Source organism: Ascaphus truei, chromosome 11, assembly GCF_040206685.1.
Source record: "Ascaphus truei isolate aAscTru1 chromosome 11, aAscTru1.hap1, whole genome shotgun sequence".
Classification (NCBI taxonomy): domain Eukaryota; kingdom Metazoa; phylum Chordata; class Amphibia; order Anura; family Ascaphidae; genus Ascaphus; species Ascaphus truei.
Genome location: NC_134493.1, coordinates 53,624,981 through 53,650,248, shown reverse-complemented (window position 1 = coordinate 53,650,248; position 25,268 = coordinate 53,624,981). Strand labels below are relative to the sequence as shown.

General features: G+C 49.1%; 1 protein-coding gene across 5 annotated transcripts in view; it reads right to left on the bottom strand.

The window, feature by feature from the left end:
* CREBBP (CREB binding lysine acetyltransferase) overlaps window positions 1-25,268 on the bottom strand; it is a 76,389-nt gene that overhangs the window by 36,455 nt on the left and 14,666 nt on the right. For 4 of the 5 annotated variants that reach the window (XM_075566358.1, XM_075566354.1, XM_075566356.1 and 1 more), the window contains exons 2-11: window positions 12,166-12,839; window positions 8,467-8,634; window positions 7,470-7,710; window positions 5,998-6,111; window positions 5,138-5,362; window positions 4,565-4,664; window positions 3,470-3,607; window positions 2,470-2,587; window positions 562-754; window positions 356-412 (exon numbers count right to left, since the gene is read on the bottom strand). In XM_075566358.1, coding sequence (XP_075422473.1) covers window positions 356-412; window positions 562-754; window positions 2,470-2,587; window positions 3,470-3,607; window positions 4,565-4,664; window positions 5,138-5,362; window positions 5,998-6,111; window positions 7,470-7,710; window positions 8,467-8,634; window positions 12,166-12,839 — 2,028 coding nt within the window. The remainder of the gene's footprint in view (window positions 1-355; window positions 413-561; window positions 755-2,469; window positions 2,588-3,469; window positions 3,608-4,564; window positions 4,665-5,137; window positions 5,363-5,997; window positions 6,112-7,469; window positions 7,711-8,466; window positions 8,635-12,165; window positions 12,840-25,268) is intronic. The other variant, XM_075566357.1, reaches the window with a different exon arrangement.

Here is a 25,268-nt window from a genome sequence, read left to right as displayed (position 1 = left end):
CCTGTCTGCATGTAATTCTGCACTCAACAGTGGGCTACAGATCCCCTCCCTGCCACCAAGTTACTGGGAAGTAGAAGGGATAGACTGTATTAGCCATAAGCAGTGTTCGACAAATCTATACATTTGCTCGCCCCGGGCGAGTGGATTTAACCCCCGGGCGAGTAAATATTGGCCCAAGCAGCACACGTTTGGTACTAAGTAGCGAGTAGATTTTTTGTGTGGCGAGTAGATTTTTTGGTGATTTGTCAACCACTGGCCATAAGATTCTTGCTACTATGCAGTTATGGATGAACATGGTGGCTCTTCCGTCTGTCACTGTCACCCTGCAAAAGGACAGCAGACTGGGTTGCATTACCTGGGGACACCTGCATACGACTCATAGTAGGCACAGTAGACAGGGGCATGGGACCATCTACGCGAGAAGAGAGATTACTTTGCAGGATCAAAAATAATAACCTTGCAATGTTTAATAAAAAAGCCGATCCTTAACCAAACCAACCAACAAAAGGTCACCTCATCTAGCATTAGCCCCCATAATCCAATGCTCTCCCAGGTACTCACTGGCTGGCCGGACAGGCTGTGGTTGCCCCAACGTAGCTGCGGTCTGCGGGAGGCTGGGGGTCTGCGTTCCAGGCGTTTGTAAGGCCACCTGGCTACCCAGAATCCCCTGTTTCTGCAAGCGAGACCTTCGCTTCTCTTCCAGCTCCTTCTGGATCTTGTAGATTTTCTCAGCCAGCAAGTGGTAATATTCATCCTGAACAGAGACACAAACCCCAAGGTCATAACTGAAATTAAATAGTACGGTCTGAGGCAACCTTGAGAATCAATATGTGAGCAAATATTGTGTGGTGTTAAGGAACTGCAGTGTGTCATGCAGTAACGCGGGTCAGGACATGCAGTGATAGTGTGTGGTGTTAAGGAACTGCCGTGTGTCATGCAATAACGCGGGTCAGGACGTGCAGTGATAGTGTGTGGTGTTAAGGAACTGCAGTATGTCATGCAGTAACGCGGGTCAGGACGTGCAGTGATAGTGTGTGGTGTTAAGGAACTGCAGTGTGTCATGCAGTAATGCGGGTCAGGACGTGCAGTGATAGTGTGTGGTGTTAAGGAACTGCAGAGTGTCATGCAGTAATGCGGGTCAGGACGTGCAGTGATAGTGTGTGGTGTTAAGGAACTGCCGTGTGTCATGCAGTAATGCAGGTCAGGACGTGCAGTGATAGTGTGTGGTGTTAAGGAACTGCCGTGTGTCATGCAGTAATGCGGGTCAGGACGTGCAGTGAGTGTGTGTGGTGTTAAGGAACTGCCGTGTGTCATGCAGTAATGCGGGTCAGGACGTGCAGTGATAGTGTGTGGTGTTAAGGAACTGCAGTGTGTCATGCAGTAATGCGGGTCAGGACGTGCAGTGATAGTGTGTGGTGTTAAGGAACTGCCGTGTGTCATGCAGTAATGCAGGTCAGGACGTGCAGTGATAGTGTGTGGTGTTAAGGAACTGTCGTGTGTCATGCAGTAATGCGGGTCAGGACGTGCAGTGATAGTGTGTGGTGTTAAGGAACTGCCGTGTGTCATGCAGTAATGCGGGTCAGGACGTGCAGTGAGTGTGTGTGGTGTTAAGGAACTGCCGTGTGTCATGCAGTAATGCGGGTCAGGACGTGCAGTGATAGTGTGTGGTGTTAAGGAACTGCAGTGTGTCATGCAGTAATGCGGGTCAGGACATGCAGCGATAGTGTGTGGTGTTAAGGAACTGCAGTGTGTCATGCAGTAATGCGGGTCAGGACGTGCAGTGATAGTGTGTGGTGTTAAGGAACTGCAGTGTGTCATGCAGTAATGCGGGCCAGGACATGCAGTGATAGTGTGTGGTGTTAAGGAACTGCAGTGTGTCATGCAGTAATGCGGGTCAGGACGTGCAGTGATAGTGTGTGGTGTTAAGGAACTGCAGTGTGTCATGCAGTAATGCGGGTCAGGACGTGCAGTGAGTGTGTGGTGTTAAGGAACTGCAGTGTGTCATGCAGTAATGCGGATCAGGACGTGCAGTGATAGTGTGTGGTGTTAAGGAACTGCAGTGTGTCATGCAGTAATGCGGGTCAGGACGTGCAGTGAGTGTGTGGTGTTAAGGAACTGCAGTGTGTCATGCAGTAATGCGGGTCAGGACGTGCAGTGATAGTGTGTGGTGTTAAGGAACTGCAGTGTGTCATGCAGTAATGCGGGTCAGGACGTGCAGTGATAGTGTGTGGTGTTAAGGAACTGCAGTGTGTCATGCAGTAATGCGGGTCAGGACGTGCAGCGATAGTGTATGGTGTTAAGGAACTGCAGTGTTTGTTGGGTCACAATGGTATATAGTTGGTGCTTCCGCACATATGGCCACACCGGCTAGCATCAGGAACGTATGTATATATGTTCCCACAAATGCTTGGAGACAGCCTTTCCTACTGCAGTACGGAGCCCCGTATGGATATAGGGGATAATATATACCCTGCTGTTGGCCGATTCATACATATCCCCCTCGACTTTCCTGGCATATGCCACGAGGTTCTCCATGCGACGATCCTTCAGGGCGGCGGGGTCCGGAGTGGGGAAGATAGCTTGTACCCTGCACGGAAAGCCAGGCACACACCGGTTACCATTTACACTGCAGTCCCACTTAGCTGACCTAAAACACCTTTTTTTTTTGCACACTTGGCCATGTAAATGGCGTCGGAGTTATCGGAGCAGGAAGACATCTGCGGTCTTTCTTCTCTCTCCCTCTTAATACACATTGTAAGTAATAAAACAAGGGTTCCCTCAGAAAGGCTCTGTCTCTTGTTACCACGGAAGAAGACAGCAGCCTGTTTAAAAGCACGCCATTTTACAAGCAAATACTGCCACGGAAAGGAAAGCATCACCGCGGAAAAGATAAAAAATTTAAAAAGTTTCAACGTCTGGTAGAGAAGTCTGATCTATAAACAGCAGTTTCAAGTATCAGCCACGACATTTAAGTTGAATGCATACACCGGGGGTACCCACTTAATATTGGCCTGCGTGATGCGGGGATTTAACCAATCAGGAAGGGCCGGCGACGCCTTCCCCGGTATTTATCACCGGAAGTAGGGGGTCCCAGGAGCTACGGGGACCACCTGCTTCCCACCCAGGCTAAAACAATGTATGCCAGGGCGTGGGCAACTCCAGTCCTCAAGGGCCACCGACGGGTCAGGTTTTAAAGATACCCCAGCTTCAGCGCAGGTGGCGCAATCAGTGGCTCAGTCGAGCCACCTGTGCTGAAGCAGAGACATCCCAAATACCTGACCCGTCGGTGGCCCTTGAGGACTGGAGTTGCCCACGCCCTGGCATACATTATTTTAGCCTGGGTGGGAAGCAGGTGGTCCCCGCAGCTCTGGGGGCCCCCTACTTCCGGTGATATGTACCGGGGAAGGCGTCGGGAAGGCGTCTAGGTAATTGGAGGTACTGCCATGTATACAAGCCCTGCCGTACGTACAGTTTATGCACTAGGTGGTTGCGGAGGTCCTGAGTCACGTGCTCATGCCAGGCTTTCCTCACCCCCGTGGTGGAGGGGGGCGCGGCCGTGGGCAGGGTGCCCAGGTTGCTGGGACTGCTCCCGTCATTCAGCAAAGGACTGCAATGGGGAAGAAAGAGGAAAGAGGACAATCATTACTGGGAGGTCTTCTCATAAAGGCAGAGGTATGTTGGGTTATGCACTTAACAGATCCGTGGAGGGAACTTGGAGAAGCTTTCACGGTGGGTGTACAGCTGTGCTATATTATCAGTTCGGACACACACACACACTCTGCAGGGGGACTCCATGGACCATTGGTGGCTACACAAGGTTACATACAGAGCACACCTATGAACCAGTGAGCGCTTCTCCCATTACACTGACATGTTGCCAGGCAGAAAACCTCTCGCCCACTGAACCCACCTCTTGTGGCGCAGGAGGAGGGTGATGCAGCCAGAAGGCCCCTGAAGTACAATGAGCGTTATGCTCACGCTATGATATTTTACGGGAAAACTCCCAGGAACTTATTCCAGTAATAAATTCCATACAGAGATTATTCATTTATTAAGAACCGTTCATGTGTACTTAATTCTGGGATTATTTATCACATCACCAATATAAATGATGTTTTGTTTGCTTAGTGTTTTGGAACATTTCCCCATTTCCCCCACAGGCTCCCACTTCAAAGTGATGGTGACAGAAGAGATATTTGGCACCTTAACCCTGTTCAATACAGACAGTGGTGCAGATACATAGAGACGTATAGCTCAGGAGGGACCGACTTGATGGACAATAAGACAATGTAGACACAACAAGGACCTATAGGCCTGTGAAGTTCAAAGCTTCCAACCACGAGTAACAAACCCACAGTCTAACCCAGGGGTGCTTAATTCCAGTCCTCAAGATTCCCCAATAGGTCAGGTTTTAAGGATATAGCTTCAGCATCGGTGGCTCAATCAGTGGCTGTGCTGAAGCCGAGTTAACCTTAAAACCTGACCCGTTGGGGGGTGGGGGGGGGGGGTGTGAGGACTGGCTTTGAGCCTCCCTGGTCTAACCCACGTTCAGTCGTCGTCTTACTTTGTGTTTGCCAGGGCGGTGGGAAGAGCCGTTTCAGAGATCAGGTTTGCTTGCTGGTCGGCAGCCATTCCTCCTGCAGAGAGGTTCATCTGATTACCACCTGCAGGACCAACATTGGCAATTTATCTGCAATATACTTTACGGACACTGTAGATATTCTCCAGTCTTAACATCACCTAACCCATTGCTGATCAACAGGCGGCCTCGGCTGGGGCTTCACCTGCAGCGACCTACTCCCCAGTGCAGCTGCTTAATGTCACTCTCTCCCCATGTCTGTGCTTGAGGACCTTTTGAGGGGTCACGGGACGCATGGGGGACACCATGTTGCCTACCCCCAATCTAACCTCTGAAGAGCGTAGTGACAGTGTGATAGGCTAAAGATCACAAGCAGCAAACAGTGGGAATAGAACGGGGACTACCTGCTGAGAAGGCGGTTACGTAACTACTAGACCACTCTTCCTCCCAAAGACCTCCTCCCATTTTAAAGCAGCAGCGCAAAGGTGCGGAGGACTGGAGTATAGCGACTCAGTGAACCGACGTGAAAGCTGGATCCCACCTGCCCGGCCCACTTACCCAGTGCGTTGATGTTGCGGATCTGCTGGTGAACCTGAGGCTGCACCGGCTGCTGCCCGGGGCCCTGAGGCTGGTTCCCATAGGGCAGCCCCAGGGCGGCGTACGCTCTCTGCATGGAGCTGGGGTCGATGGGGTTTGGGCTGCTCAACGAAGGAGCAGTAGGCTGGCCGGGCCCCGCGGACCCGATGGGGTTCTGCACGCCGCTGGAAGGGGAGCCCAGGAGCGCTTCGGGGAGGGAGATGGGGAACAGTACTGTTACACGACACGGAAATCATTTCACGTCACATGGCTTACACTGCTGATCACAAGTGATGTGCAACTATCTGCAGCTCACAACATCCTAAGTACGGCTTTAACCTCCTGGTACTGCCACGGTAACCGGGCAGCAAGGTGCCTTCCAGCTCCAGATGGTTACTAAATATTGCCGAGGAGACGAGCTGCTTAAGCTGCTTTGCGGACGATTAGAACACTTGCAAGACCAGTATTTCCTGATCGTCTCTACCAGGAGCAGCCAACTCCAGTCCTCAAGGGCCACCAACAGGCCAGGTATTAAGGATATCCCAGCTACAGCACAGATAGCTCAATCAGTCCCAGCTTCAGCACAGCTGGCTCAATCAGCCCCAGCTTCAGCACAGCTGGCTCAATCAGCCCCAGCTTCAGCACAGCTGGCTCAATCCGAAACTGAAGCAGGGACCAAATGAGCCACCTGTGCTTAAGCTGGGGCTGATTCAGCCACCTGTGCTGAAGAAGGGATATCCTGAGCAGCTAGCCTGTTGGTGGCCCTTGAGGACTGCAGTGAGCTGCTAGCAGTTTATGACATGCCGCTGCGCAGCGATGGGACAGGTTAGAGAGCCACTCACGCGATTGGTTCCTCTTGTCGCTGGCGTTCTTTAAGGGCAGACAGACGGGGCAGTCGTGCCGCGTGCAGTTCTTCCAGTGCGAGATGATTTGTCGAGAAGATGCGCAGTGGGCAACTGTGGTATGAAAGACGATGTTACCGCCCCACGCACAGAGCTGGCTTCGGAACCAGAACAACACATTTCCCGCGAGGCCCATACTAAGGAAGGTCTCTGGATAAGGATATTTATCGCAGCTCACCAAAAACAGGACATAACCCGAATCTTTTTCCTTTCAGAATAAATGTTTAATAGAGTTTGTGAGGTACTTGGTTTTACCATTTAGTCCAATTTAACGGTGTTTTGAAATAGATGATGTTTAAAAATAAAACTCCCTTATGACTGCCTACCAGTAAAAAGAAGTCAAGGGAGGGAAGGGGTTAAAAAGAGGAAGGCAAACACTGGGCAAAGTGAAGGGTGCATGTATCTACAAGGGGTGGTGGGCGAGGTGCGGTTCCACCTATTTCTGAACCGAGAGGCCAGCACTTGCCGTGGATTTATTAGGTGAATCACCGGTTTCGATCCAACGCTGGGACCTTCCTCGAGAGAACGGTCCCCTTGGTGGACCGAAACGCTGATTCACCTAAGGCACTGAAAATGTCCGTGGGGTGCTGGGGTGTCTTTATTACACACCTGGACACCATTGGCGTCCCCACGCACCAGTGGCAGGATCATATAAAGATTTGGAAGCGCTGCCTTTCCTGTAACCGGCATTTCACCAGCTGACCCGAAATCCACAGTTGACATTGAACATATTTCATTGTGTCGGTATTACTAGATCGAGGGAATGTCAAATTGTAATCATGGTCGATGTTACTAATCTCGGTATACTGCACAACATCTGCAGTACACAGAACAGGAGTGTGTCGCTCCTACAACAACCGGTAGTCACGGCACAAAAGGTGCTGCTAAACACTCCGGTGCGCCGATCACGGATTTGCTCCATCCTATTGATGACGTAATTGGACTTAGAGGAACCAACCTCCCCTTTTAAAAAAGTCAGACACCTATATGAATTAACCTATTTTTCCTTTGGGGAAAAAAAAAGGGGGGAGGCTGAGAAATGGGAGGTGTTTAATTCAAAACGTCTACATTTAACCCTTTGAGTGTCCCATGACCCCATGTTATGGAGTCTAGCGCTCCAGGCGCCCCTTGATGCAGTGGCCCAATGCATGGCTTTTAAGCCTGTTTTTTTTTTAGGATCAGGTCGCGATCTGAGCGCTCTGGCAGGCAGAGGAATGGAATAGCACAGGGGGGGGGGGCAACTCAGCTTGTTTAAAGATATTCCTGAAGAGATTTGTATGTGACATGGGCATCTCTATTGGTTATTTAGGAGGTTGGGCAATAGCTCCTAGATCTTAACTCAACGTTGTCCCATGTGTGACCGCTCCAAGACCACGTCTGGAAGCCGCCCCTCCTCCTGGCCGCGGTCTTACCTTGGCAGGCCTTCCCGGCCTGGCAGTGCGTCATGTGGTTGAGCACGTTCTTCATGGTGCGGCAGTGGGGCAGCGGACAGTCCCGCATCTCGCCGTTGGCTTGCTCGCGCCGCTGACACTTGTGAGCGTGAAGCAGGAGGACCAGCTGCTGCTGTATGAGCTTGCGCTTCTCCGGGTCGGCCGTGGGGCCGGTGCCAATGGAAGGCGTAGTTCCGATGCCAACCTGGGCCTGCAAGGGAGACTGGAGGGCAGAGACAGAGGGGAGGTTACCAAGAGGATTTATAGGAGGAAGATGCCAGACCCCCTGGCAGCAAAAGGGACAAAAACCTATATTGGAGGTGAAATTAAGCGCCTCTGCATCATCAGAAGCAGAGTGGAGGGGCCAACCCGGCTGTATTAACTTGCATCACAAGCACAGTGGATGTACTGGCGAACAGGAACCGAGCCAACGCATTTTAAACTTGGATCACTGGACGGCATGACCATGGAGAACGCAGCGACTGAAATCATCTCTAGCGGCTTTGGATGAACGCAGGGGAGGGAGAGTGGGACAAGTGACATTTTATTCTGGCTATTTTAGGGGGAAGTCCGTGCCCTGTATTTACCGTTCTTAACCCCTCTTTCATAATTAAAAGATATGTTTCAGAAACCTGAAAGCCAACTTGCCAAAAGGCATCATAATGAATACACAATACATAGTGGTTGTGTCAAGGGGCTTTGTTGCAGTAAAGCTACAAAACGAATGGGACAGAGGGTGTTACATGGCACAGATTTCAAAATATCGCCAAAAATACCCACATTGTACATATCGCAACCATTTCCAAATCCCCCACCACAATCTCCTTCATACATTAAAATTCACGGCCGAAAGGCCATCGGACTTCCTCATTTAATTGGCGCACCATAACATCAAACACCCACGCGTCCCTAGAGTCGGAGGCGCAGCTCGCGCCGGCTGACGGAGGGACGCGAGACGTGAAGCGCTGGGAGCACTTACCATGTTGGCAACGGTGGAGCTTTTGATGTCGGAGGGGAAAGGGGGAAGGCTGTTGGTCATGCCAGGCTTGGTGGGCAGCTGAGGGTTGACCCCTTGAGCTCGGATCTGCTGCCCCGCAGCCTGGTTGAAGGATTGTCCGAAAGGGCTACCACTGCCCTGTTGGCCCATCTGCGGGAGGGGACGGAGAAGAGGGGAGTCAGCGGCCCGGGCGTAAAAGTCTTCACATGAGCCGCCAGACCTGAGCCTGGTTCCCCGGATACTTACCCGAGAAGGTGCCGCCGGTACTTTCCGTTTGTTTAAATCCAACGCCCCTCCCCCCGGTCACTCAGTGGCTTCCTAGTGATCTACTCTGGATAACCACGAGGTTCCGCTCCAGAGACCCCCTGCTTCCAACATGTGTACAAAATAGGGTTTGGGGGAACTTTAGGGGGGCTTCTCTTCAGTATGCTCCTTTCCGGCAATCTATAAACCCCTTTGCTGGGTCAGCACCGTGTTGCGAAGCAGACGCAGTGAAACATGGGTCAACCCCAACCCTCTCTAATAGCGCGTCTGAGATCAGATGCATTGTAAGGAACCCCAACCCTCTCTAATAGCGCGTCTGAGATCAGATGCATTGTAAGGAACCCCAACCCTCTCTAATAGCGCGTCTGAGATCACATGCATTGTAAGGAACCCCAATCCTCTCTAATAGCGCGTCTGAGATCAGATGCATTGTAAGGAACCCCAACCCTCTCTAATAGCGCGTCTGAGATCAGATGCATTGTAAGGAACCCCAACCCTCTCTAATAGCGTGTCTGAGATCAGATGCATTGTAAGGAACCCCAACCCTCTCTAATAGCGCATCTGCGATCAGATGCATTGTATGGAACCCCAACCCTCTCTAATAGTGCGTCTGAGATCAGATGCATTGTAAGGAACCCCAACCCTCTCTAATAGCGCGTCTGAGATCAGATGCATTGTAAGGAACCCCAACCCTCTCTAATAGCGTGTCTGAGATCAGATGCATTGTAAGGAACCCCAACCCTCTCTAATAGTGCGTCTGAGATCAGATGCATTGTAAGGAACCCCAACACTCTCTAATAGTGCGTCTGAGATCAGATGCATTGTAAGGAACCCCAACCCTCTCTAATAGTGCGTCTGTTAATAATATGTTAACGCATCTTTAGTTTCCAAGGTTACCATGGAAACGGTTACACTTGCTATTTTAACCTCCCAGACACTTCATATCGAAAACAATTCTCTTTCCTGAACAGAGAGGCCGATTTAAAAAATAAAACCCGCATTGGAAAGGTCGCGTTAAATAAGAAAATACAAAGTAAGAATGGCGAGAAGCGCAGATTGTCCTTTTCAAAACAAACAGTTCCGAGTACATCAATATTCAGAAGATGTAGAGTGAAAGAGAATGACCGATGGAGAAGTCCCAACTGATCCCCTAAACCAGCATATATAAACATATCTATATATGTAAGTAACTGCCGCCCGCTCAGCGCTAGCGGGGACGCAGCCTAAAGGTTACCATGGTAACATCAGATCCAAGAGATGAAGAAAGTCAGGCTTTTTAAACACAAACTTTTTGCATTGTTTTGATTAAAGATCAGGAAATGCTCACAGGCCAAGATAATATTATAATACGAGTTGAACTCTTAATGCAGGAGTAGCCAATTCCAGCGCTGAAGGCCAGCAATTAGATACATCCCATATCCTGAAATCCTGACCTGTTGGTGGCCATTAAGGATTGGAGTTAGCCACTCCTGTCTTAAAGGATTGCGGCTTCGATGTAACAGTGAGAAAGTCCCTTTTTTTGTATCGTGAAAGATTAAAGGGATTCGGATTTTTACCCGGCCTGTGAAATGGATCCTTATCGGAAACATTCTGGTCCAAATTAACCTGTTTGGCTACTGATGGGATCCTAATTACTTCTCAAAGCTTATAAGCAATCACCAAACCCCTGTGAGAACTTTCCCCAAGGACTGAAAACCCACTTCAAAGCTTAGAAAATAAGAGCAGCGTCCCCCCTCTCAATTCTGTTCATGACCCCCATCCCCCGTTTTCCCAAAATTGATGGGAAGCAGAAGGTCCCCAGAGCTGCGCCGTATTAATTCCAGTTCTGGGAACACCCTGGGTCCCATGATACAGAACTTAAAAGCTGGTGCAAGTACAAACAAAATGGCAGCTTGGCCCGTAGGACGAGGGGGACTTAAATTCGAGTCAGTACCAACGCTACCTTTCCCAGTAAGTATTTCCGAAACCGAGGGGTCCCTGGAGAAGAAATGAGGCTCAGCTACAGGGATCCCCCTGACTCACACTCATCAAACCCTGTGTGACGCCCGAACATCAAGATAGGCAGTGGGAGCAAAGGATTCTGGGTAGAGCAACGAATCACACAATGGGCACCCCCACTTTATTCCTGGGCTTCCATATTGTGGAACTACTATTGTTAATAACTAACTGGGCGGGTTTGAGGGGGGGGGGGGGGGAGAGACATTCTTACACTTAGCTCTTTCCAAATGTGTATTTTCACGTAGACCATATTTTAAAAGTACTGATCTGGGATCTAAAAATCAGTACTGATTTGCGATGTACAGGCTGCAGAAGAGAGAGCAGCCTGGTGTATGTTTTTGGAAGACTTTGAGGACCATGTTGGTTGGAGTTCACCAGTGGTGCAGAGACCAGTTAGAGAACCACTGCCTTATCCAATACACTGTGTAGCCACTTCCATGGGCTGGAGGAAATTTAGATCAGACTTATTGTTTGGAGAGAATCTCTTCTCAAACACTGGGAGAAGGCTTTAGGATATTGACGAAGGGCCAACAACTATGTACATAACTGAACGTACAACGCACCCCACATTACAGAACAGTGCCGTCTTCCTATTATTCGCCGACATAACCTCTCTTTCACTTGGCGACATTCAATCCCTTGGCCGTTGAAGGGTCAGTCCCACGGCGAGGTGTTCAAAACAACTAATCAATGTACCCAGCTTCCTTACGCCGAGTGCCCCCGCTCTTCTGGGTCTCAACCACGTAAACGCTTGGTTTAACCCAGTGGTTCTCAACGCAAGTCCTCAAGACCCCCCAACAGGACAAGTTGAGCATACCCTAGTTTCAGCACAGGTGGCTCAATCCGTTGCTCAAAGACTGAGCCACGGATTGAGCCACCTGTGCTGAAGCAGAGAGTAACTGCCACCTGTGCTGAAGCTGGGATAGCCTCAAAACTTGACCTGTTGGGAGGGTGCAGGGGGGGGGAGGCCTTGAGGACTGAAGTTGAGAACACGTGGTGTAACCTCCTGGTGGTCTTGACCTACACCAGACCCAAGGATGTAAACCACAGGTGGGAAACCCCCCCTTACCATTCCAATAGTGTACCGGGATCTCCCCCATGGAAACCAGCATGTCTAGCACGACGTACCCTGGCGACATCACAATGCCCCTCGAGTGCCGGCCTCAGCGACAGTCAGGTTACATCATGGTGGGACACACAAAGTCTCAACAGGAACAGGCACAAAAGCAAAAAGCTTTTTTTCCCCGTTGGAAAATAAGAAGTAGGGTCACTAGCCCATTCGCTGCCGGAGAGGCAACCAACGTCTCTGTTATGGGCAAGTGACGCTTTGCCAGCCAATGCATTGCTGGCCTCTCTGGCAGAAAAAGGGTTAAAAGAAACAATTTAACACGAATGAAGAGAGAAAGTAATGGTACGTACTTTATTCATGGCTCCGACCTGGGCGTTGGTCATGCCCACGTGGGCCGGCATAGTCGCTGTCCCCTGTGTCAGTGTCTCTGCCAGGACGCTGCCGGCGTTCGCTTGCATAGCAGGGGCGCTGTACTGCATCCCCGCTCCCCTGCTGCGGCTGCCAGCCCCGAGCGATCCATTCAGGACTTGCCCCTGTGTCGGCTGGGCTTGGCCCATTAGTGTGTGCCCAGAGTTACTGTTCAGAAGCGCTTGATGCCCTTGGTTGAAACCGGAGTTCATGCAGAGGCCCGCGGAGGCCTGCGCAGACGCTGGGCTACCCGCCATCATGCCCACTTGCTTTTGTGCTTGGGAGGTGGGCGCTGATGAGCCAGGGGTGCCGGCTGCCTGCTTGGTCAGTCCAGAGAGCGACGTGGCCAAAAGACCCTGGTTGAGGGGACTCTTGTTGAGGCCGGGGCTGTTCTGCTGGCCCTGGCCCCCCATGCCCTGCTGGACGGGGCTGCCCGAGTTCAGCCTGCCTAGGCCCAGTCCGGTGCTGCCTACGCGCAGGAGGTCGGACAGTTGCTTGCTTTGGGACGCTGCATCTTGCCCCAGGCTCCCGCTGCTGCTCAGGAGGTTCAGTTCGGTGCCGTTGGGGATTAACTCGTCTGGAAGATCATTCTCTAAGTCGAAGAAGGAGACCAAGTCTGGGAAGAAAGTGGAAACGTGTCAATGGAAAGCAATGAGCCCACCTAGTCTGCTGGTGTGCATTCATATTTAGGATTCCCTTGTATCTGAGCCAGGCACATTTGGATGCCTACACTACCCTTTCAGCAGAGAATCCCACATCCAGCTTCAGAGCAGGCGCTCGCTCTACGATTCCTCGCTCTCACAAACGCTTCCATCCTGCACGTTCTGTTCACATTACCCAGTCTGCCTTCTCTCTCTCATATCCCCCCCCCCCCGTCTCCCTCACATCACCCAGTCTCCTCTCATATCCCCTCTCCCTCCTTTCTCATATCCTCTCACCCTTCCTCTCGCTTATATCCTCACCCCTCCTTGCTCTCGCATATCCCCCCCATTTCCCTTATAATTGCTTTTTTTCTCTCATATTCTCCCTCCTTTCTCTCATATCCCCCCTCCTTTCTCTTATATCCCCCCCTCATATCCTCCCTCTCATATCTCCCCCCTCCCTTTCACTCATTCCCCCCTCCCTCTTTATCACACGCCCCCTTTTCATATATCCATCCTTACCCTTCTTCCCCCCTCCTATCCTCCTTTCTCCCCCTCTTACCCACCGCCATCCCCCTTTCTCCCTCTTACCCATCCCCACCCTCCTCTCCATCCCATCACCCCCTCCCTCCATCCTATCACCCCTCCTCTCCCTCTTATCCCCCCCCTTCAGCCTGTACACGTTGAGGTCTTTTAGACCAAGTACCATTTTAATTAGATGAGGTTTATTCCCCAAACAACTACCATAAACTATATATTTGTTGCAATATAAACTATTCTGATCTCATCATATTTCCCACAAAACAAAGTGTAGTTTATGTATCAAGGAAATATCCCCCCTAAATGTACAGCAGCTTTTATTCAAAGTGCCACGATGCAGCTTCCAAGCGCTGAATGAATGGGGGGAACCACCTTCACTATTCAAGGAATATAATGGGGGGGGGGGGGGTTCTACTGCACAAATATTTATTGCATTAAATAAGGGGTGGGCAACTCCAGTCCTCAAGGGCTACCAACAGGTCAGGTTTTCAGGGTATCCCAGCTTCAGCACATGTGGCTCAATCAGTGGCTCAGTCAAAGACTGAGCCACCTGTGTTGAAGCAGGGACCGATTGAGCCAACTGTGCTGAAGCTGGGATATCCTAAAAACCTGACCTGTTGGAGGCCCTTGAGGACTGGGGTTGCCCATCCCTGCATTAAATGTTATCACGGTACATTTCCTAATCCCATCATGGTAAACTTCTTGTGATTGTCCAACCGCCAGTTGGGATGTGAACCCAACACCTAGGAGAGGAGCTGGAAGCACGACTGCACTCAGTATTTACACCCCCTCGGACATAGCTTCCTCGGCAGCCCTGCTGTTCTAAGCATGTTCAAGCCAATGCTCTGCGCTAGGATCCCGATGTGCTATGATCTCCATGCGCTATGATCCCCATGCACTTTTTTATTGCTCTAGGACAACTTACCAGTGGAGAGAATTGTTATTTCTAATGCGTGTCAAACTTAAATTTGAAACCCAGCATCTGCGAGGTTTGCTTACTACAATCCTTGTGTTAATGACCATGAAAAGCACAGAAGGCAGCAACTAATCACAAAAAATAAATAAAAACCCCATTAAAAAGGCTTCCCAAAACACTGCCCTTCGGCCCTCAAGTCATCCATGGTTGTGTGTGTTTCCCAGGCACCTGAAGAAGTGTTTGCGAGTTCTCAAAAGCTTGTTTGCAATGTACAGTACAGCTTAGAAACTTATGGTGGTTCATAAGACTGTAAAACCAGGACCTTCCACTGGTGGCCCCCGCAGACAGGCTTGAAGTGGCCGTTGGACTGTCTTCTTTAACTTATTTCAATGTAATTGCCCAAGCAGCCGGGTGTAATTTCGTTCCCACAAGTGGCTCATCAGCTCCTCCCTACATATCAGCTTTGAGCTCTCATTATGCTCCCGTTCATCTCCTGCGCTCTGCTCATAACTGTCTCCTCTCCACCCCTTTCACCTCTACTGCTCTCTCTCGCATTAAACCTTTTCCCCTTACTGCCCCATACCTGTGGGACTCTGTATATGTCTCTCCCCACCTTTAAGTTATACGTTAAAACTCCCCTCTTAATGAAGCATTTCAGTAGCCTAGATTCATGGCTACTGTCCCACACCCACAGTCGCTCCTACCAACCATCGTGGCCAAGCACTGCCTTACCCACCATCAAGGCCAGGCACTGCCATCTACTGCACAAACTCCCTCACCTGCTGTCTCTCTAACTCTCCCAACATACCACTTAGACTAGAGTGTAAGCTCTCCGGGGCAGGGATTTCCTCTCCCATTGTCTGACCTTGTTTGTTCCGCTTATTGTATTATAATTTCCTGTACTGTATTGTCTCCCTTGTAAAGTGCAGAGTACACTGTGGGCATGATATAAATAAAGTTAGACATACATATACATACGATAGCCGGCAAAGTAACCAATGAAGACGTTTCCATGCAAAAAACAAAATCCCCCATTGGTTTCAATCATTCACTCTTGGGGCCCAATTTCCCAGAATTAACCGCGCGTGTGTGTGTGTGTGTATAGATTTGTGTGTATGTATTTGTGTGCATGTGTGTGCATGTATATGTATGTATGTGTGTACGTACGTCTGTGTTTCTGTACGTCTGTGTGTAGATAGAGATAGATACAGATAGATAGTTACATAGTTACATAGTTCTCAACCACAGTCCTCAACATCCTCCAACAGGTCAGGTTTTCAGGATATCCCAGATTCAGCATAGGTAACTCAATCAGTCCCAATCCACTGAATGAGCTACCGGTGCTGAAGCCGGGACAATCTCAAAACCTTGGTGACTGCGGTTGAAAACCCCTGGCCTAACCGTTGCAGCATTAAAAGCAGCAATACCTATTTCTTTATATTTTAATATTGCTTGAAAACAGGGGACCCCACAGATCCTGAGATATTTGTACCAGACGCAAAACTAAAATAAAACCACAAACATGGCGGCTGGGCCACGAACAGAAAGCCGACATCTGCCGATGACATCGCAGCTTTCTATTGGCTGCCGCAGTCAGGCTGACTGGCGCCCAATGGCTCTCTCACCCGCTGACAAAAGATGCCGGGAAACGAGGGGTCCCTGGAAATCGGGATCGTTCCAGTCACACAAAGAGAAAGGGTTTACACACCAAAGAAGTGAGCAGCACGGATTGCTGCTCTACAATCAGCGCAGGGTGCCGCTGGCCGTCAAGCACCAAAGGGGTTAAAAATGGCAGGGATGGTGCTACCAGGGGGACACGTGACACCTGCCACACACCTTGCCATTCTGCGCATTCCTCGCCCCTCCCTGCCCCCGGAGAGAAACAAAGCATGCACGGGAGCACCTGCGGGTGTGTGACGGGGACAGGGCGGGTCACCCGGGGAGCTCGGAAACGCAGCTCCGAGAGGCGGCGGGTGAAGCCGCTCATACTGGCCACGCCATTTCAGCTAACACTGCATAGGCCAGGGGTGGCCGACGCCAGTCCTCAAGGGTCACCAACAGGCCAGGATTTCAGGATATCCCAGCTTCAGTGCAGCAGGTACAGTCGTTGACTGAGCCACTGATTGAGCTGAAGCAGGGATATCCCTAATACCTGACATGTTGGTGGCCCCTGAGGATTGGAGCTGGCCAGTCATGGCATAGGTGGTGCGGATATTATCCCAGCACACGAACAGTTACTCCTCTATCCAGATCAGCCTGCCGGGATGGACACATGCAGCATTTTCACACAACCTCCCTGTGCAGTGGGCTTCCCTGGGAAAAGTCGGCCCGTGCTGAAGTCACAGCGATACTTATTTCTATGCGCTGAATAAAGAATGTTCTGCTTTTTTGTCAGGAACACTGAATTCAAGCAGTTTGGCTACTTCATTTTATGGGTTTATTAGTGTGTGTGTGTGTGTGTGTGTGTGTGTGTGTGTGTGTGTGTGTGTGTGTGTGTGTGTGTGTGTGTGTGTGTGTGTGTGTGTGTGTGTGTGTGTGTGTGTGTGTCACAAAAAAAGGTTGAGTGCTACATCTAACTTGACATATTATATAAATATTTATCTGTAGATCTTCTCATAAGTAAGGGTCATTTAGTTAAATTCTTTGGTCAAAGTATTTTAAGCCTCCAACCACGTCACAGTGTGGCCCATCTGTAGGTCCTAACACTGCTGTGTGTACACACACACACACACACACACTTTTTTACTGAATGCTTCCTTGTCACCCACACACATAGGGTTCATTTCATTGGTTAGTATAATTCACTGCCCTGTGTCACGTCACGTATTCAGACACTCCTTTGTTATTGTAAGAGCCGATTGGGAGTCTGACTATTGGCTGAAGCGGATAATGCGCAAGCGCTGCCTCTATCGTGACCTCCTGACGAAAAACGTGGTTGTGAAACGCGTAGCGGTCACGAGATGCTGCCCTGCGCAGTTACCCATTGGCTGGAACGAGATAACCAGGAAGCGCCAGCGGAGAGACTTGTTTGCCGCGTGTTCGCGCAGTCCGGACGCATCGCGTACACACAGAGCACCCGCTGCCGCGTGTAGTCAGCACCCGTCCCCCTCATTGGGATTTTAAATCGATGTCTTAGAACTCCCACAGTGGGTGTTAGTTTGACTATATTTGATTTAAACTTGTGTTTTATTGTGCTTCACAGAAGCTATTATCGGTCCAGTATCCCCGCTGGGGGAGTAGCCTTGTATTATTATTTTTGGTATATGTTATATGGTTTTTTAAATGTGGTTTATCATTTGATTATTGTCTTTGTTGTCAAATGACCTGATATTAAAGTACTAACCCGCGGTGCGCTTGGGTGTGCATTGTTTTTCTGTATCCTTTGGAGAACTCTCTAGGGAGTTCTCCTATTTCGGAGCGTATGAGGAGTGGCTCCTAGCACTCACAGCAGCTAACGGGTTAAAGGATTGTAGAAGACAGCGCGCGCGCAGAAACCCCACTTGTGACTTACCTCTTCCAGTAAACCCGTGGGGGGGGGTTAAAAGGTTATCCTAGTGAACGGCTGATTTAAAATAGATGGGCAATGGCCACAGCATATGTGCTAATCCCGGGGGGGCTTAACTCCAGTCCTCAACCCCCCTCCCCAAAACAGGTCAGGTTTTCAGGATATCCCAAGTTCAGCACAGGTGGCTCAATCAGCCCCAGCTTCAGCTCAGGTAGCTCAAAATCAGTGGTTCAGTCTGCGACTGCGCCTCTGATTGAGCCACCTGTGCTGAAGCTGGAATATCCTCAAAACCTGACCTGTTGGGAGAGCTTGAGGACTGCAGTTGAGCAACACTGTGCTATTCCACCGGAGTCTCCTGGGGACGTGTGGATATTGTGTGTAGCTCGGCACTTCCTCTACGTTGCCATTAAAATCGCCAGCTGCTTCTTATTCTTTATAGGAATGTAAGAAACAGACTCGATGACCTCAGGAAGCGTGAAAAAAGGTGAAATGGGGATAAACCACGATTACACGGTGTGTACATTGTACATCGCTTTCACAGGAAACCCTGGGATAAGAGGGAGAAGACGGCTCGTCCACCAATGCAATGTTCCTTTCATAACAGGGGTGAAAATCTATTGGGATCAAAGTGAGGAAAACTTTGAAGATCGGTTCTGCTGTCCCGCTAAAAGGCATCACCACCTGCCAAGGGATATCTCCTCATTGCAGAAATGCTTATTGGATTTTCGCATGGCGATACCTATTCAATAGGACACAGTGAGAGCGTAAGATGGGAGGATGAGATCCGCGACGTGGGGAGGAGGCGCTGTAACCGCAGGAGTTGGGAGATCATTGGGGACGGAATAAGGAGGTTTGGCCGTGACCAAATTACCGCCGGCGCTCCGCTGCCAGGCTCGTCACCGCCATCACTACTCAACGCAGGACCACTTCGCCGCTGCCGCCACCTATCCTGCCCCCCCCTCGTCTCTCCTGCCCTCCTCCCCCCAAGGAAAGGTAAAGATAAAACGTATGAAACTTTGAATCATTTATGAAATAATTTCGGAATTGCGGCAGCTTTAAAAATGGCCGCATCTACTTTGAGGGGGAAATAGTGTCTGGGAGGGCGCGTTACTACTGCTGTGTCCAGCAGGGCGCGCTACTGCTGGCGGGGCAGCTTTAAAAGTGTTGGTGTGTAATTCGGCGGGAAATCAGGCCCTGAAGAGCGCTCTTTTGGCGCACGAGTGCAATCACAGAGTGTGAGATTGGGAGGTCGTGCCAGAGCGAGATTCCCTTGGGACATTTAAAGATGGCGCTCTTATGGTGGCGGCGAAGTGCTCCTCCGGTAAGTAGTGAGGGGGGCGACATGCACAGTGGCGCAGCGCCGGGGGTTTGGTCAGAGCCAAACGACCACCGCCAAAAATGTCTGAGACCGCATTGGGGCCTTCATCCAGCAGCGGGAAGACACGGACACACACACACACACACACACTCACAAAAGACTGTCGCAAACTAGAAGAACATACACCAAATAAGTGCTCAATGTGATACAGCTGTATATAGTAATATAGTTGCCACTATAAAATAGTACAGGCATACCCCGGTTTAAGGACACGCACTTTAAGTACACTCGCGAGTAAAAACATGTCGCCCAGTAGGCAAATAGCAGCTCACGCATGCGCCAGTCAGCACGTCCTGAACAGCAATACCAGCTCCCTACCTGTACCGAAGCTGTGCGCGAGCGGGGAGACTATAGAGCCTGTTACAAATGCGTTATTTACATCAGTTATGCACGTATATGACGATTGCCGTACAGTACATGCATCGATAAGTGGGAAAAGCTAGTGCTTCACTTTAAGTACATTTTCGCTTTACATACATGCTCCGGTCCCATTGCGTACGTTAATGCGGGGTATGCCTGTACATATAAAACTAGGCTTTCCCTACACGGGTCCGTACAACCCCACAGTATGGTTGAATATTAGCAACAAATTCGTATAATTCCATTGGATATTAGATGCAAACAGGGGGGGGGGGGGGGGAGTATGGTAATGCATTCACACATTAAATACTTGGTTAGTCTGTGTTCATTGGAGACACACACACACAAATGCATAGATACAGAAATATATTTACACATGCACGCAACTAGAAATCTACTTTAAATAATAGATACAATTATACACAATATAAAGTTCTAAATTACTACACACATACAAACACACAGTTGTGAGAAAATGTTTGTGGACACCAATGATAATTACAGAAAGGTCATAGTTTTTCTATGATAACCTTCTTGAATCAAAACCAGTCTTTTCTTCAATATCACATAGGGTTTATATTAACCAATTCCATGTCTTTTGAAACAAAATGATGTATGAATTAGACAATGAGTAATTAGGATAGTGTACGTGACAAACAAAGCGAAACCCTGGTTTTATCAGCTAAACTAAAGAGGATCATTATAATTAGGTGTTTAACGAATTAGGTAGATCTTCAGGGGTGAGTTTGGGAGGCCCCACACTATATAAAAGATCAGAAACTTTGTGAGTTTAGTCTTCACCATACAGGTGTGTGAAAACACGTCTTGCCACGATCAAAAGAAATCTCTGAGGACATCAGAAAAGCCGTTATTGATGCTCTTCGGCCTAGAAAGGGTTACAAAACCATTTCTAAGGATTTCGGGCACCACCAACCCACTGTCAGACAGTCTACAAATAGAGAACGTTCAAGACCACAGTCGCTCTACCCAGGTGCGGTCGTCCTACCAAACTCTCTCCAAGAACACACCGGCAAATCATCCTGGAAGTCACAAAACAACCCCAGAGTAACATCCAAGGATTTGCAGGCCACTTTCGCCTTGGCTCAGGTGAGTGCTCATGCCAACTATCAGAAAAAAACTGCACAAGAATGGTGATCATGGAAGGATCGGCAGGAGGAAACCACTGCTCTCTAAAAAGAACATTGCTGCCCGTCTGAAATTCGCCAAGGAGCACATAGATGATCCACAAGACTTCTGGAATAATCTTCTCTGGACAGACGAGTCAAAGGTAGAACTTTTTGGCCTCAATGAGAAACGTAATAATTGGTGAAAACCAAACACTGTGTTCGAACAGAAGAACCTCATCCCAACCGTCAAGCATGGTGGAGGGAGTGTGATGGTTTGCGGCTGCTTTGCTGCCTCGGGACCTGGATGGCTGGCCATCATTGACACAACCATGAATTCTGCATTGTATCAGAAGATTCTAGAGGAGAATGTCAGGCCATCCGTCCGTGAGACGAAGATGAACTGGAAGTGGGACATGAAGCAAGACAATGATCCTAAACATACAAGCAGATCTTCAAAAGAATGGCTGCAGTAGAAGAATCTCCACGTTTTGGAATGAGAAACAATATAGCGCACAAACTGATATATAACATAAATATATAAAGTAAATGCCAGTGACTTAGTGCAGCCGAAAAAACTTTCACTGGTACCGTGTGATCAATAGTAAAACAGTGTGAGGCGCAAATAAGTAATTGGTGAACTGGTGCAGTGCTCAATTAGTGAAATAAAGCACTCTCAGCCTGTTTGATGTAATGGAAATAAAGCATGGATGTAGATCAGGGGTGCGAAAACTGGGGCCGTTGCAGAGGTCCCGCGCTCTTCCCCACGGCATTTAAATGAAATGCCGTGGGATCACGTGAGGCCCCTGCAACACTTTACTTACCCAGATTCAGCCGCTCTGTGACACGTCACCATGGCAACGCAGCGTCAAATGGCGCCATGGGTCATGTGAAGTGACGTCACACGCGTCAAATGACTTGACGTCACATGACCCCGTAGCGTCATTTGACACAGTTCTAACGAAGGGAGGGGGACCCCGCATGGAAGACAGGGGGCGCAGCAGAAAAAGTTTACACTCCCCTGATGTAGATAAGGGCAAGCTTGAATCCGCCTCGCAGATACCAACACAGCTCTGTTTCCTTCGTGGAGACCAGATGTCCATACGCGTCCGTAAAAGGACCCCAACCCAGCCCATGTGCTGCCTTCACCTTGTCTCTAGTGAGGAACAGGTCCCTGTGATTGGCTGGATACGGGCTTGGAAGGATTCAGCACTCGTCAGCAGGATAAGAAGTTATGTTCTCTCGAGCGCCTGTTGGGCAGGTCCCTGAGCGGATCTATCCTGAGGGCTTCCAGGAGAGGAGGTGGCCGTCAAGACCTCTCCTGCCCACAATTCACAGCGTCACTATCAAATCAGGACCTGCCCAACAGGCGCCCGAGAGAACATAACTTCTTATCTTGCTTAGAATGGCCTAGTCAAAGTCCGGACCTAAACCCCATGGAAATGTTGTGGCACGACCTGAAGCGAGCTGTCCATGTAAGGAAGCCCTCAAACGTCACTGAGCTGAAGCAGTTCTGTAAGGAGGAATGGGCCAAAATTCCTCAAATCCGATGTGAGAGACTGACCAGCAGGAACAGGAAACGCGCAGTTGAAGTTATTGCTGCTCAAGGGGGCGCCACCAGGTACTGAATCTAAAGGTTCATATACTTTTTTACACATGGATATTGATTGTTGAATCATTTGTGGATAAATAAGTGTTGAAAAAGTATCATGTGTTTGTGTCATTTGTTTGATCAGATTATCTTTATCTATTATTAGGGCTTAGATTAAGATCTAATAACATTTTATGTTTAAAATATGTAAAAATCCTAAGGGGATCAAAAACTTTTTTTCGCCACTGTATACACAAATGTATTAAATCAGTCATATACAAACACAGCCCATGCATTTACATATGTAAACACACACACACACACACACACACACACACACTTAATTCTATACATATACAGAGTCGCAATACTACACACGGCAAGGCCCTGCGTGCGACACATAAAACGATGTTGTGACAGAGAGTAGAAGCTTCTCTGTCCCAGATGGAATCCTTGTGTATACACAGACATGACAATACAGAAGGTCAGAGATAGCCCAGCAGGGCGATGCAGACACTGCGAGAGAGAGGAACTCCTTCCCAGACAGTGAGCACAGCCCATTACAAAACGCTCAGCGACTCCTCTCCGCTTGTTTGGCCTTTGTAGTCTTGTAGTTCAAGGCCCGACCCCGCTCCGCCAGGAAAACACTGGGATAGATTCCAGTTCAACTTTCGCTGGATTTACCCCTATATGCTTCTTTCCTGCCCCCCCAAAATCCTCACACCTGCCTTAGCCTACAAGATCACAAGCTTCAATACTACTACTGCTACTAATAATAATAATAATAATAATAATATAATAATAGGCCTGGCTGAAAACGGCCTAATTGGGAGCAATATTTTAAAATAGACACCAGAGCCTCCAACCAGAGGCAATGCCAAGAAAAGGTGTTACCAACAGGGGAGGGGAGGGGGGGGGGAAGCGCGTGGGGGGAATCACATAAAACGGTCCCCCAAATCTCACCATACCACTAAGGGGGGGGGGGGGGAAGAAAGCAATCAGAACCCCCTGAACCCCTACAATGTACTGCACTCCACCTTTGAGGCCATGTGCCCGGCTTCTTGGTCTCCGCCAGACTTGGGGCCCCTAACAATATTCTGCTAGGTAATAGAATAATCCGGTTGACTTAAATGGAGCTAACTCCTATACCGCAGGGAAAGACGGGCTCGCGGCAAACTGAATATCTGTCCTGTGAAAACTGAAGGTGTTTTTACACACGCGTGTAATTCCTGCTTGTTATGTTTGCATTGTCCTCAGGTTAAAGATAACATCTTAATTTACGAAAGGGAAATGTGGCAGCTGACCAGACTTTACAAAGGTGTGTGTGTGTGTGTGTGTGTGTGTGTGTGTGTGTGTGTGTGTATATGGATTTAATTGAAATGCCGTGGGGAAGAGCGCGGGACCTCTGCAGCCGCCCGCGCCCCTCCCAAAGAAATCTCGCGCCCCCAGTTTGCGCACCGCTGTTCTACCTAGACCACAGATTAGCGACACAGAGACGGGCTTTGCTCCGAGCTCACAGTGCGTGAGGGAATTACACAGAGCATGTTCTGATGGGGCTGTAAACACAGCATGTTGGCACAGCCAGAGACAGGTACACTACATTAAGCCAACAGTACTCGCACAGAAACATTATTTGATTTCAGGCAGTAATAAAACAGCCTCAAATTGCTGGAGACTTCAGGGACAACAATAAGGAAGGAAGATTGTCCACAATTAAACGTGCAATTTGCGATACACGGGTTCGGGAGAGACGTGGTTACATGGCAGAGCACCTCCATGTCACCTAGCTTCTGAGGTTACCAGGGTAACCTTTACACCAGGGGTGCTGAACTCCAGTGCCGTAGCACCCCCCCTCCCCAACAGGTCAGGTTTTCAGATATCCCACAGCACAGGTGCAGTCCCTGCTTCAGTACAGGTGGCTCAATCAGAGGCTCAGTCTTTGACTGAGCCTCCGTTTGAGCCACCTGTGCTGAAGCTGGGATATCCTGAAAACCTGACCTGTTGGGGGGGCTTGAGGACTGGGGTTGAACCCCCCTTGGTTAGCGTGTGGTCTGACCACGCTCCCACAGGATGATGTATGCATGATTATTGTCCAGTAGGTGAGACAGTGGACAATTGGGTCCATTTTAACATTCCGGACATTTAATCATTTAAAAAAACACATTTCCTGAACGGAGCATCCGAATTGTTATTCATTTTTTCATTTATTTATAGGGTCTTGTTGAGCTCGCTTCAAACTCTCTTTTTGTTTTCCGCGCCAAGCTTGGGAGAGCGTGCGTACCCGTGAGCGGGGACGGGACCATTTAAATTGCAGAAACTAAACTCTGCAAGCGCCGCACGCTCAGCACCAGCGGGGACGCAGCCTTACATCTATTTGGCAGAACTTGAATTGGGATTTTATTTATGTATAAAATGTGTTACCAGGAAGTAATTGAGTACCTCTCGTTTTCACGTATGTCCAGGGCACAGAGTTATAACAATACATGGTTACATTAAAAGAACAGAGGTTATACAGTCACTTCACAGACATTTCATGGACAGAGTTGGAAGATTGGGTACAGGGGATACAGGGCTGGTTGAGATTGAAATAGAGAAACCTTAACATACACAGAAGGATTGCTTTGGGAATTTAGCTCTGGAAGTCTAACCATACAAAGAATTAGGACATATCCAACCATACAGCGAACGCAAGGCACATGAAAGGGTTATAACCCAACAGAGGAAAGACTGCAGCGGTGATGTCAATGCTGCCGTGATCAGGGTCGACTTGCAGTGGCGAGGAAACATTTGTGATCCCCTTAGGATTTTCTCATATTTCAAACCTAAAATGTTATTAGATCTTAATCAAAGCCCTAATAATAAAGATAACCTGATCAAACAAATGACACAAACACAATACTTTGTAAATATTTATTTATCCACAAATTATTCAACAATCAATATCTGTGTGAAAAAGTACGTGAACCTTTAAATTCAGTACGTAGTGGTAC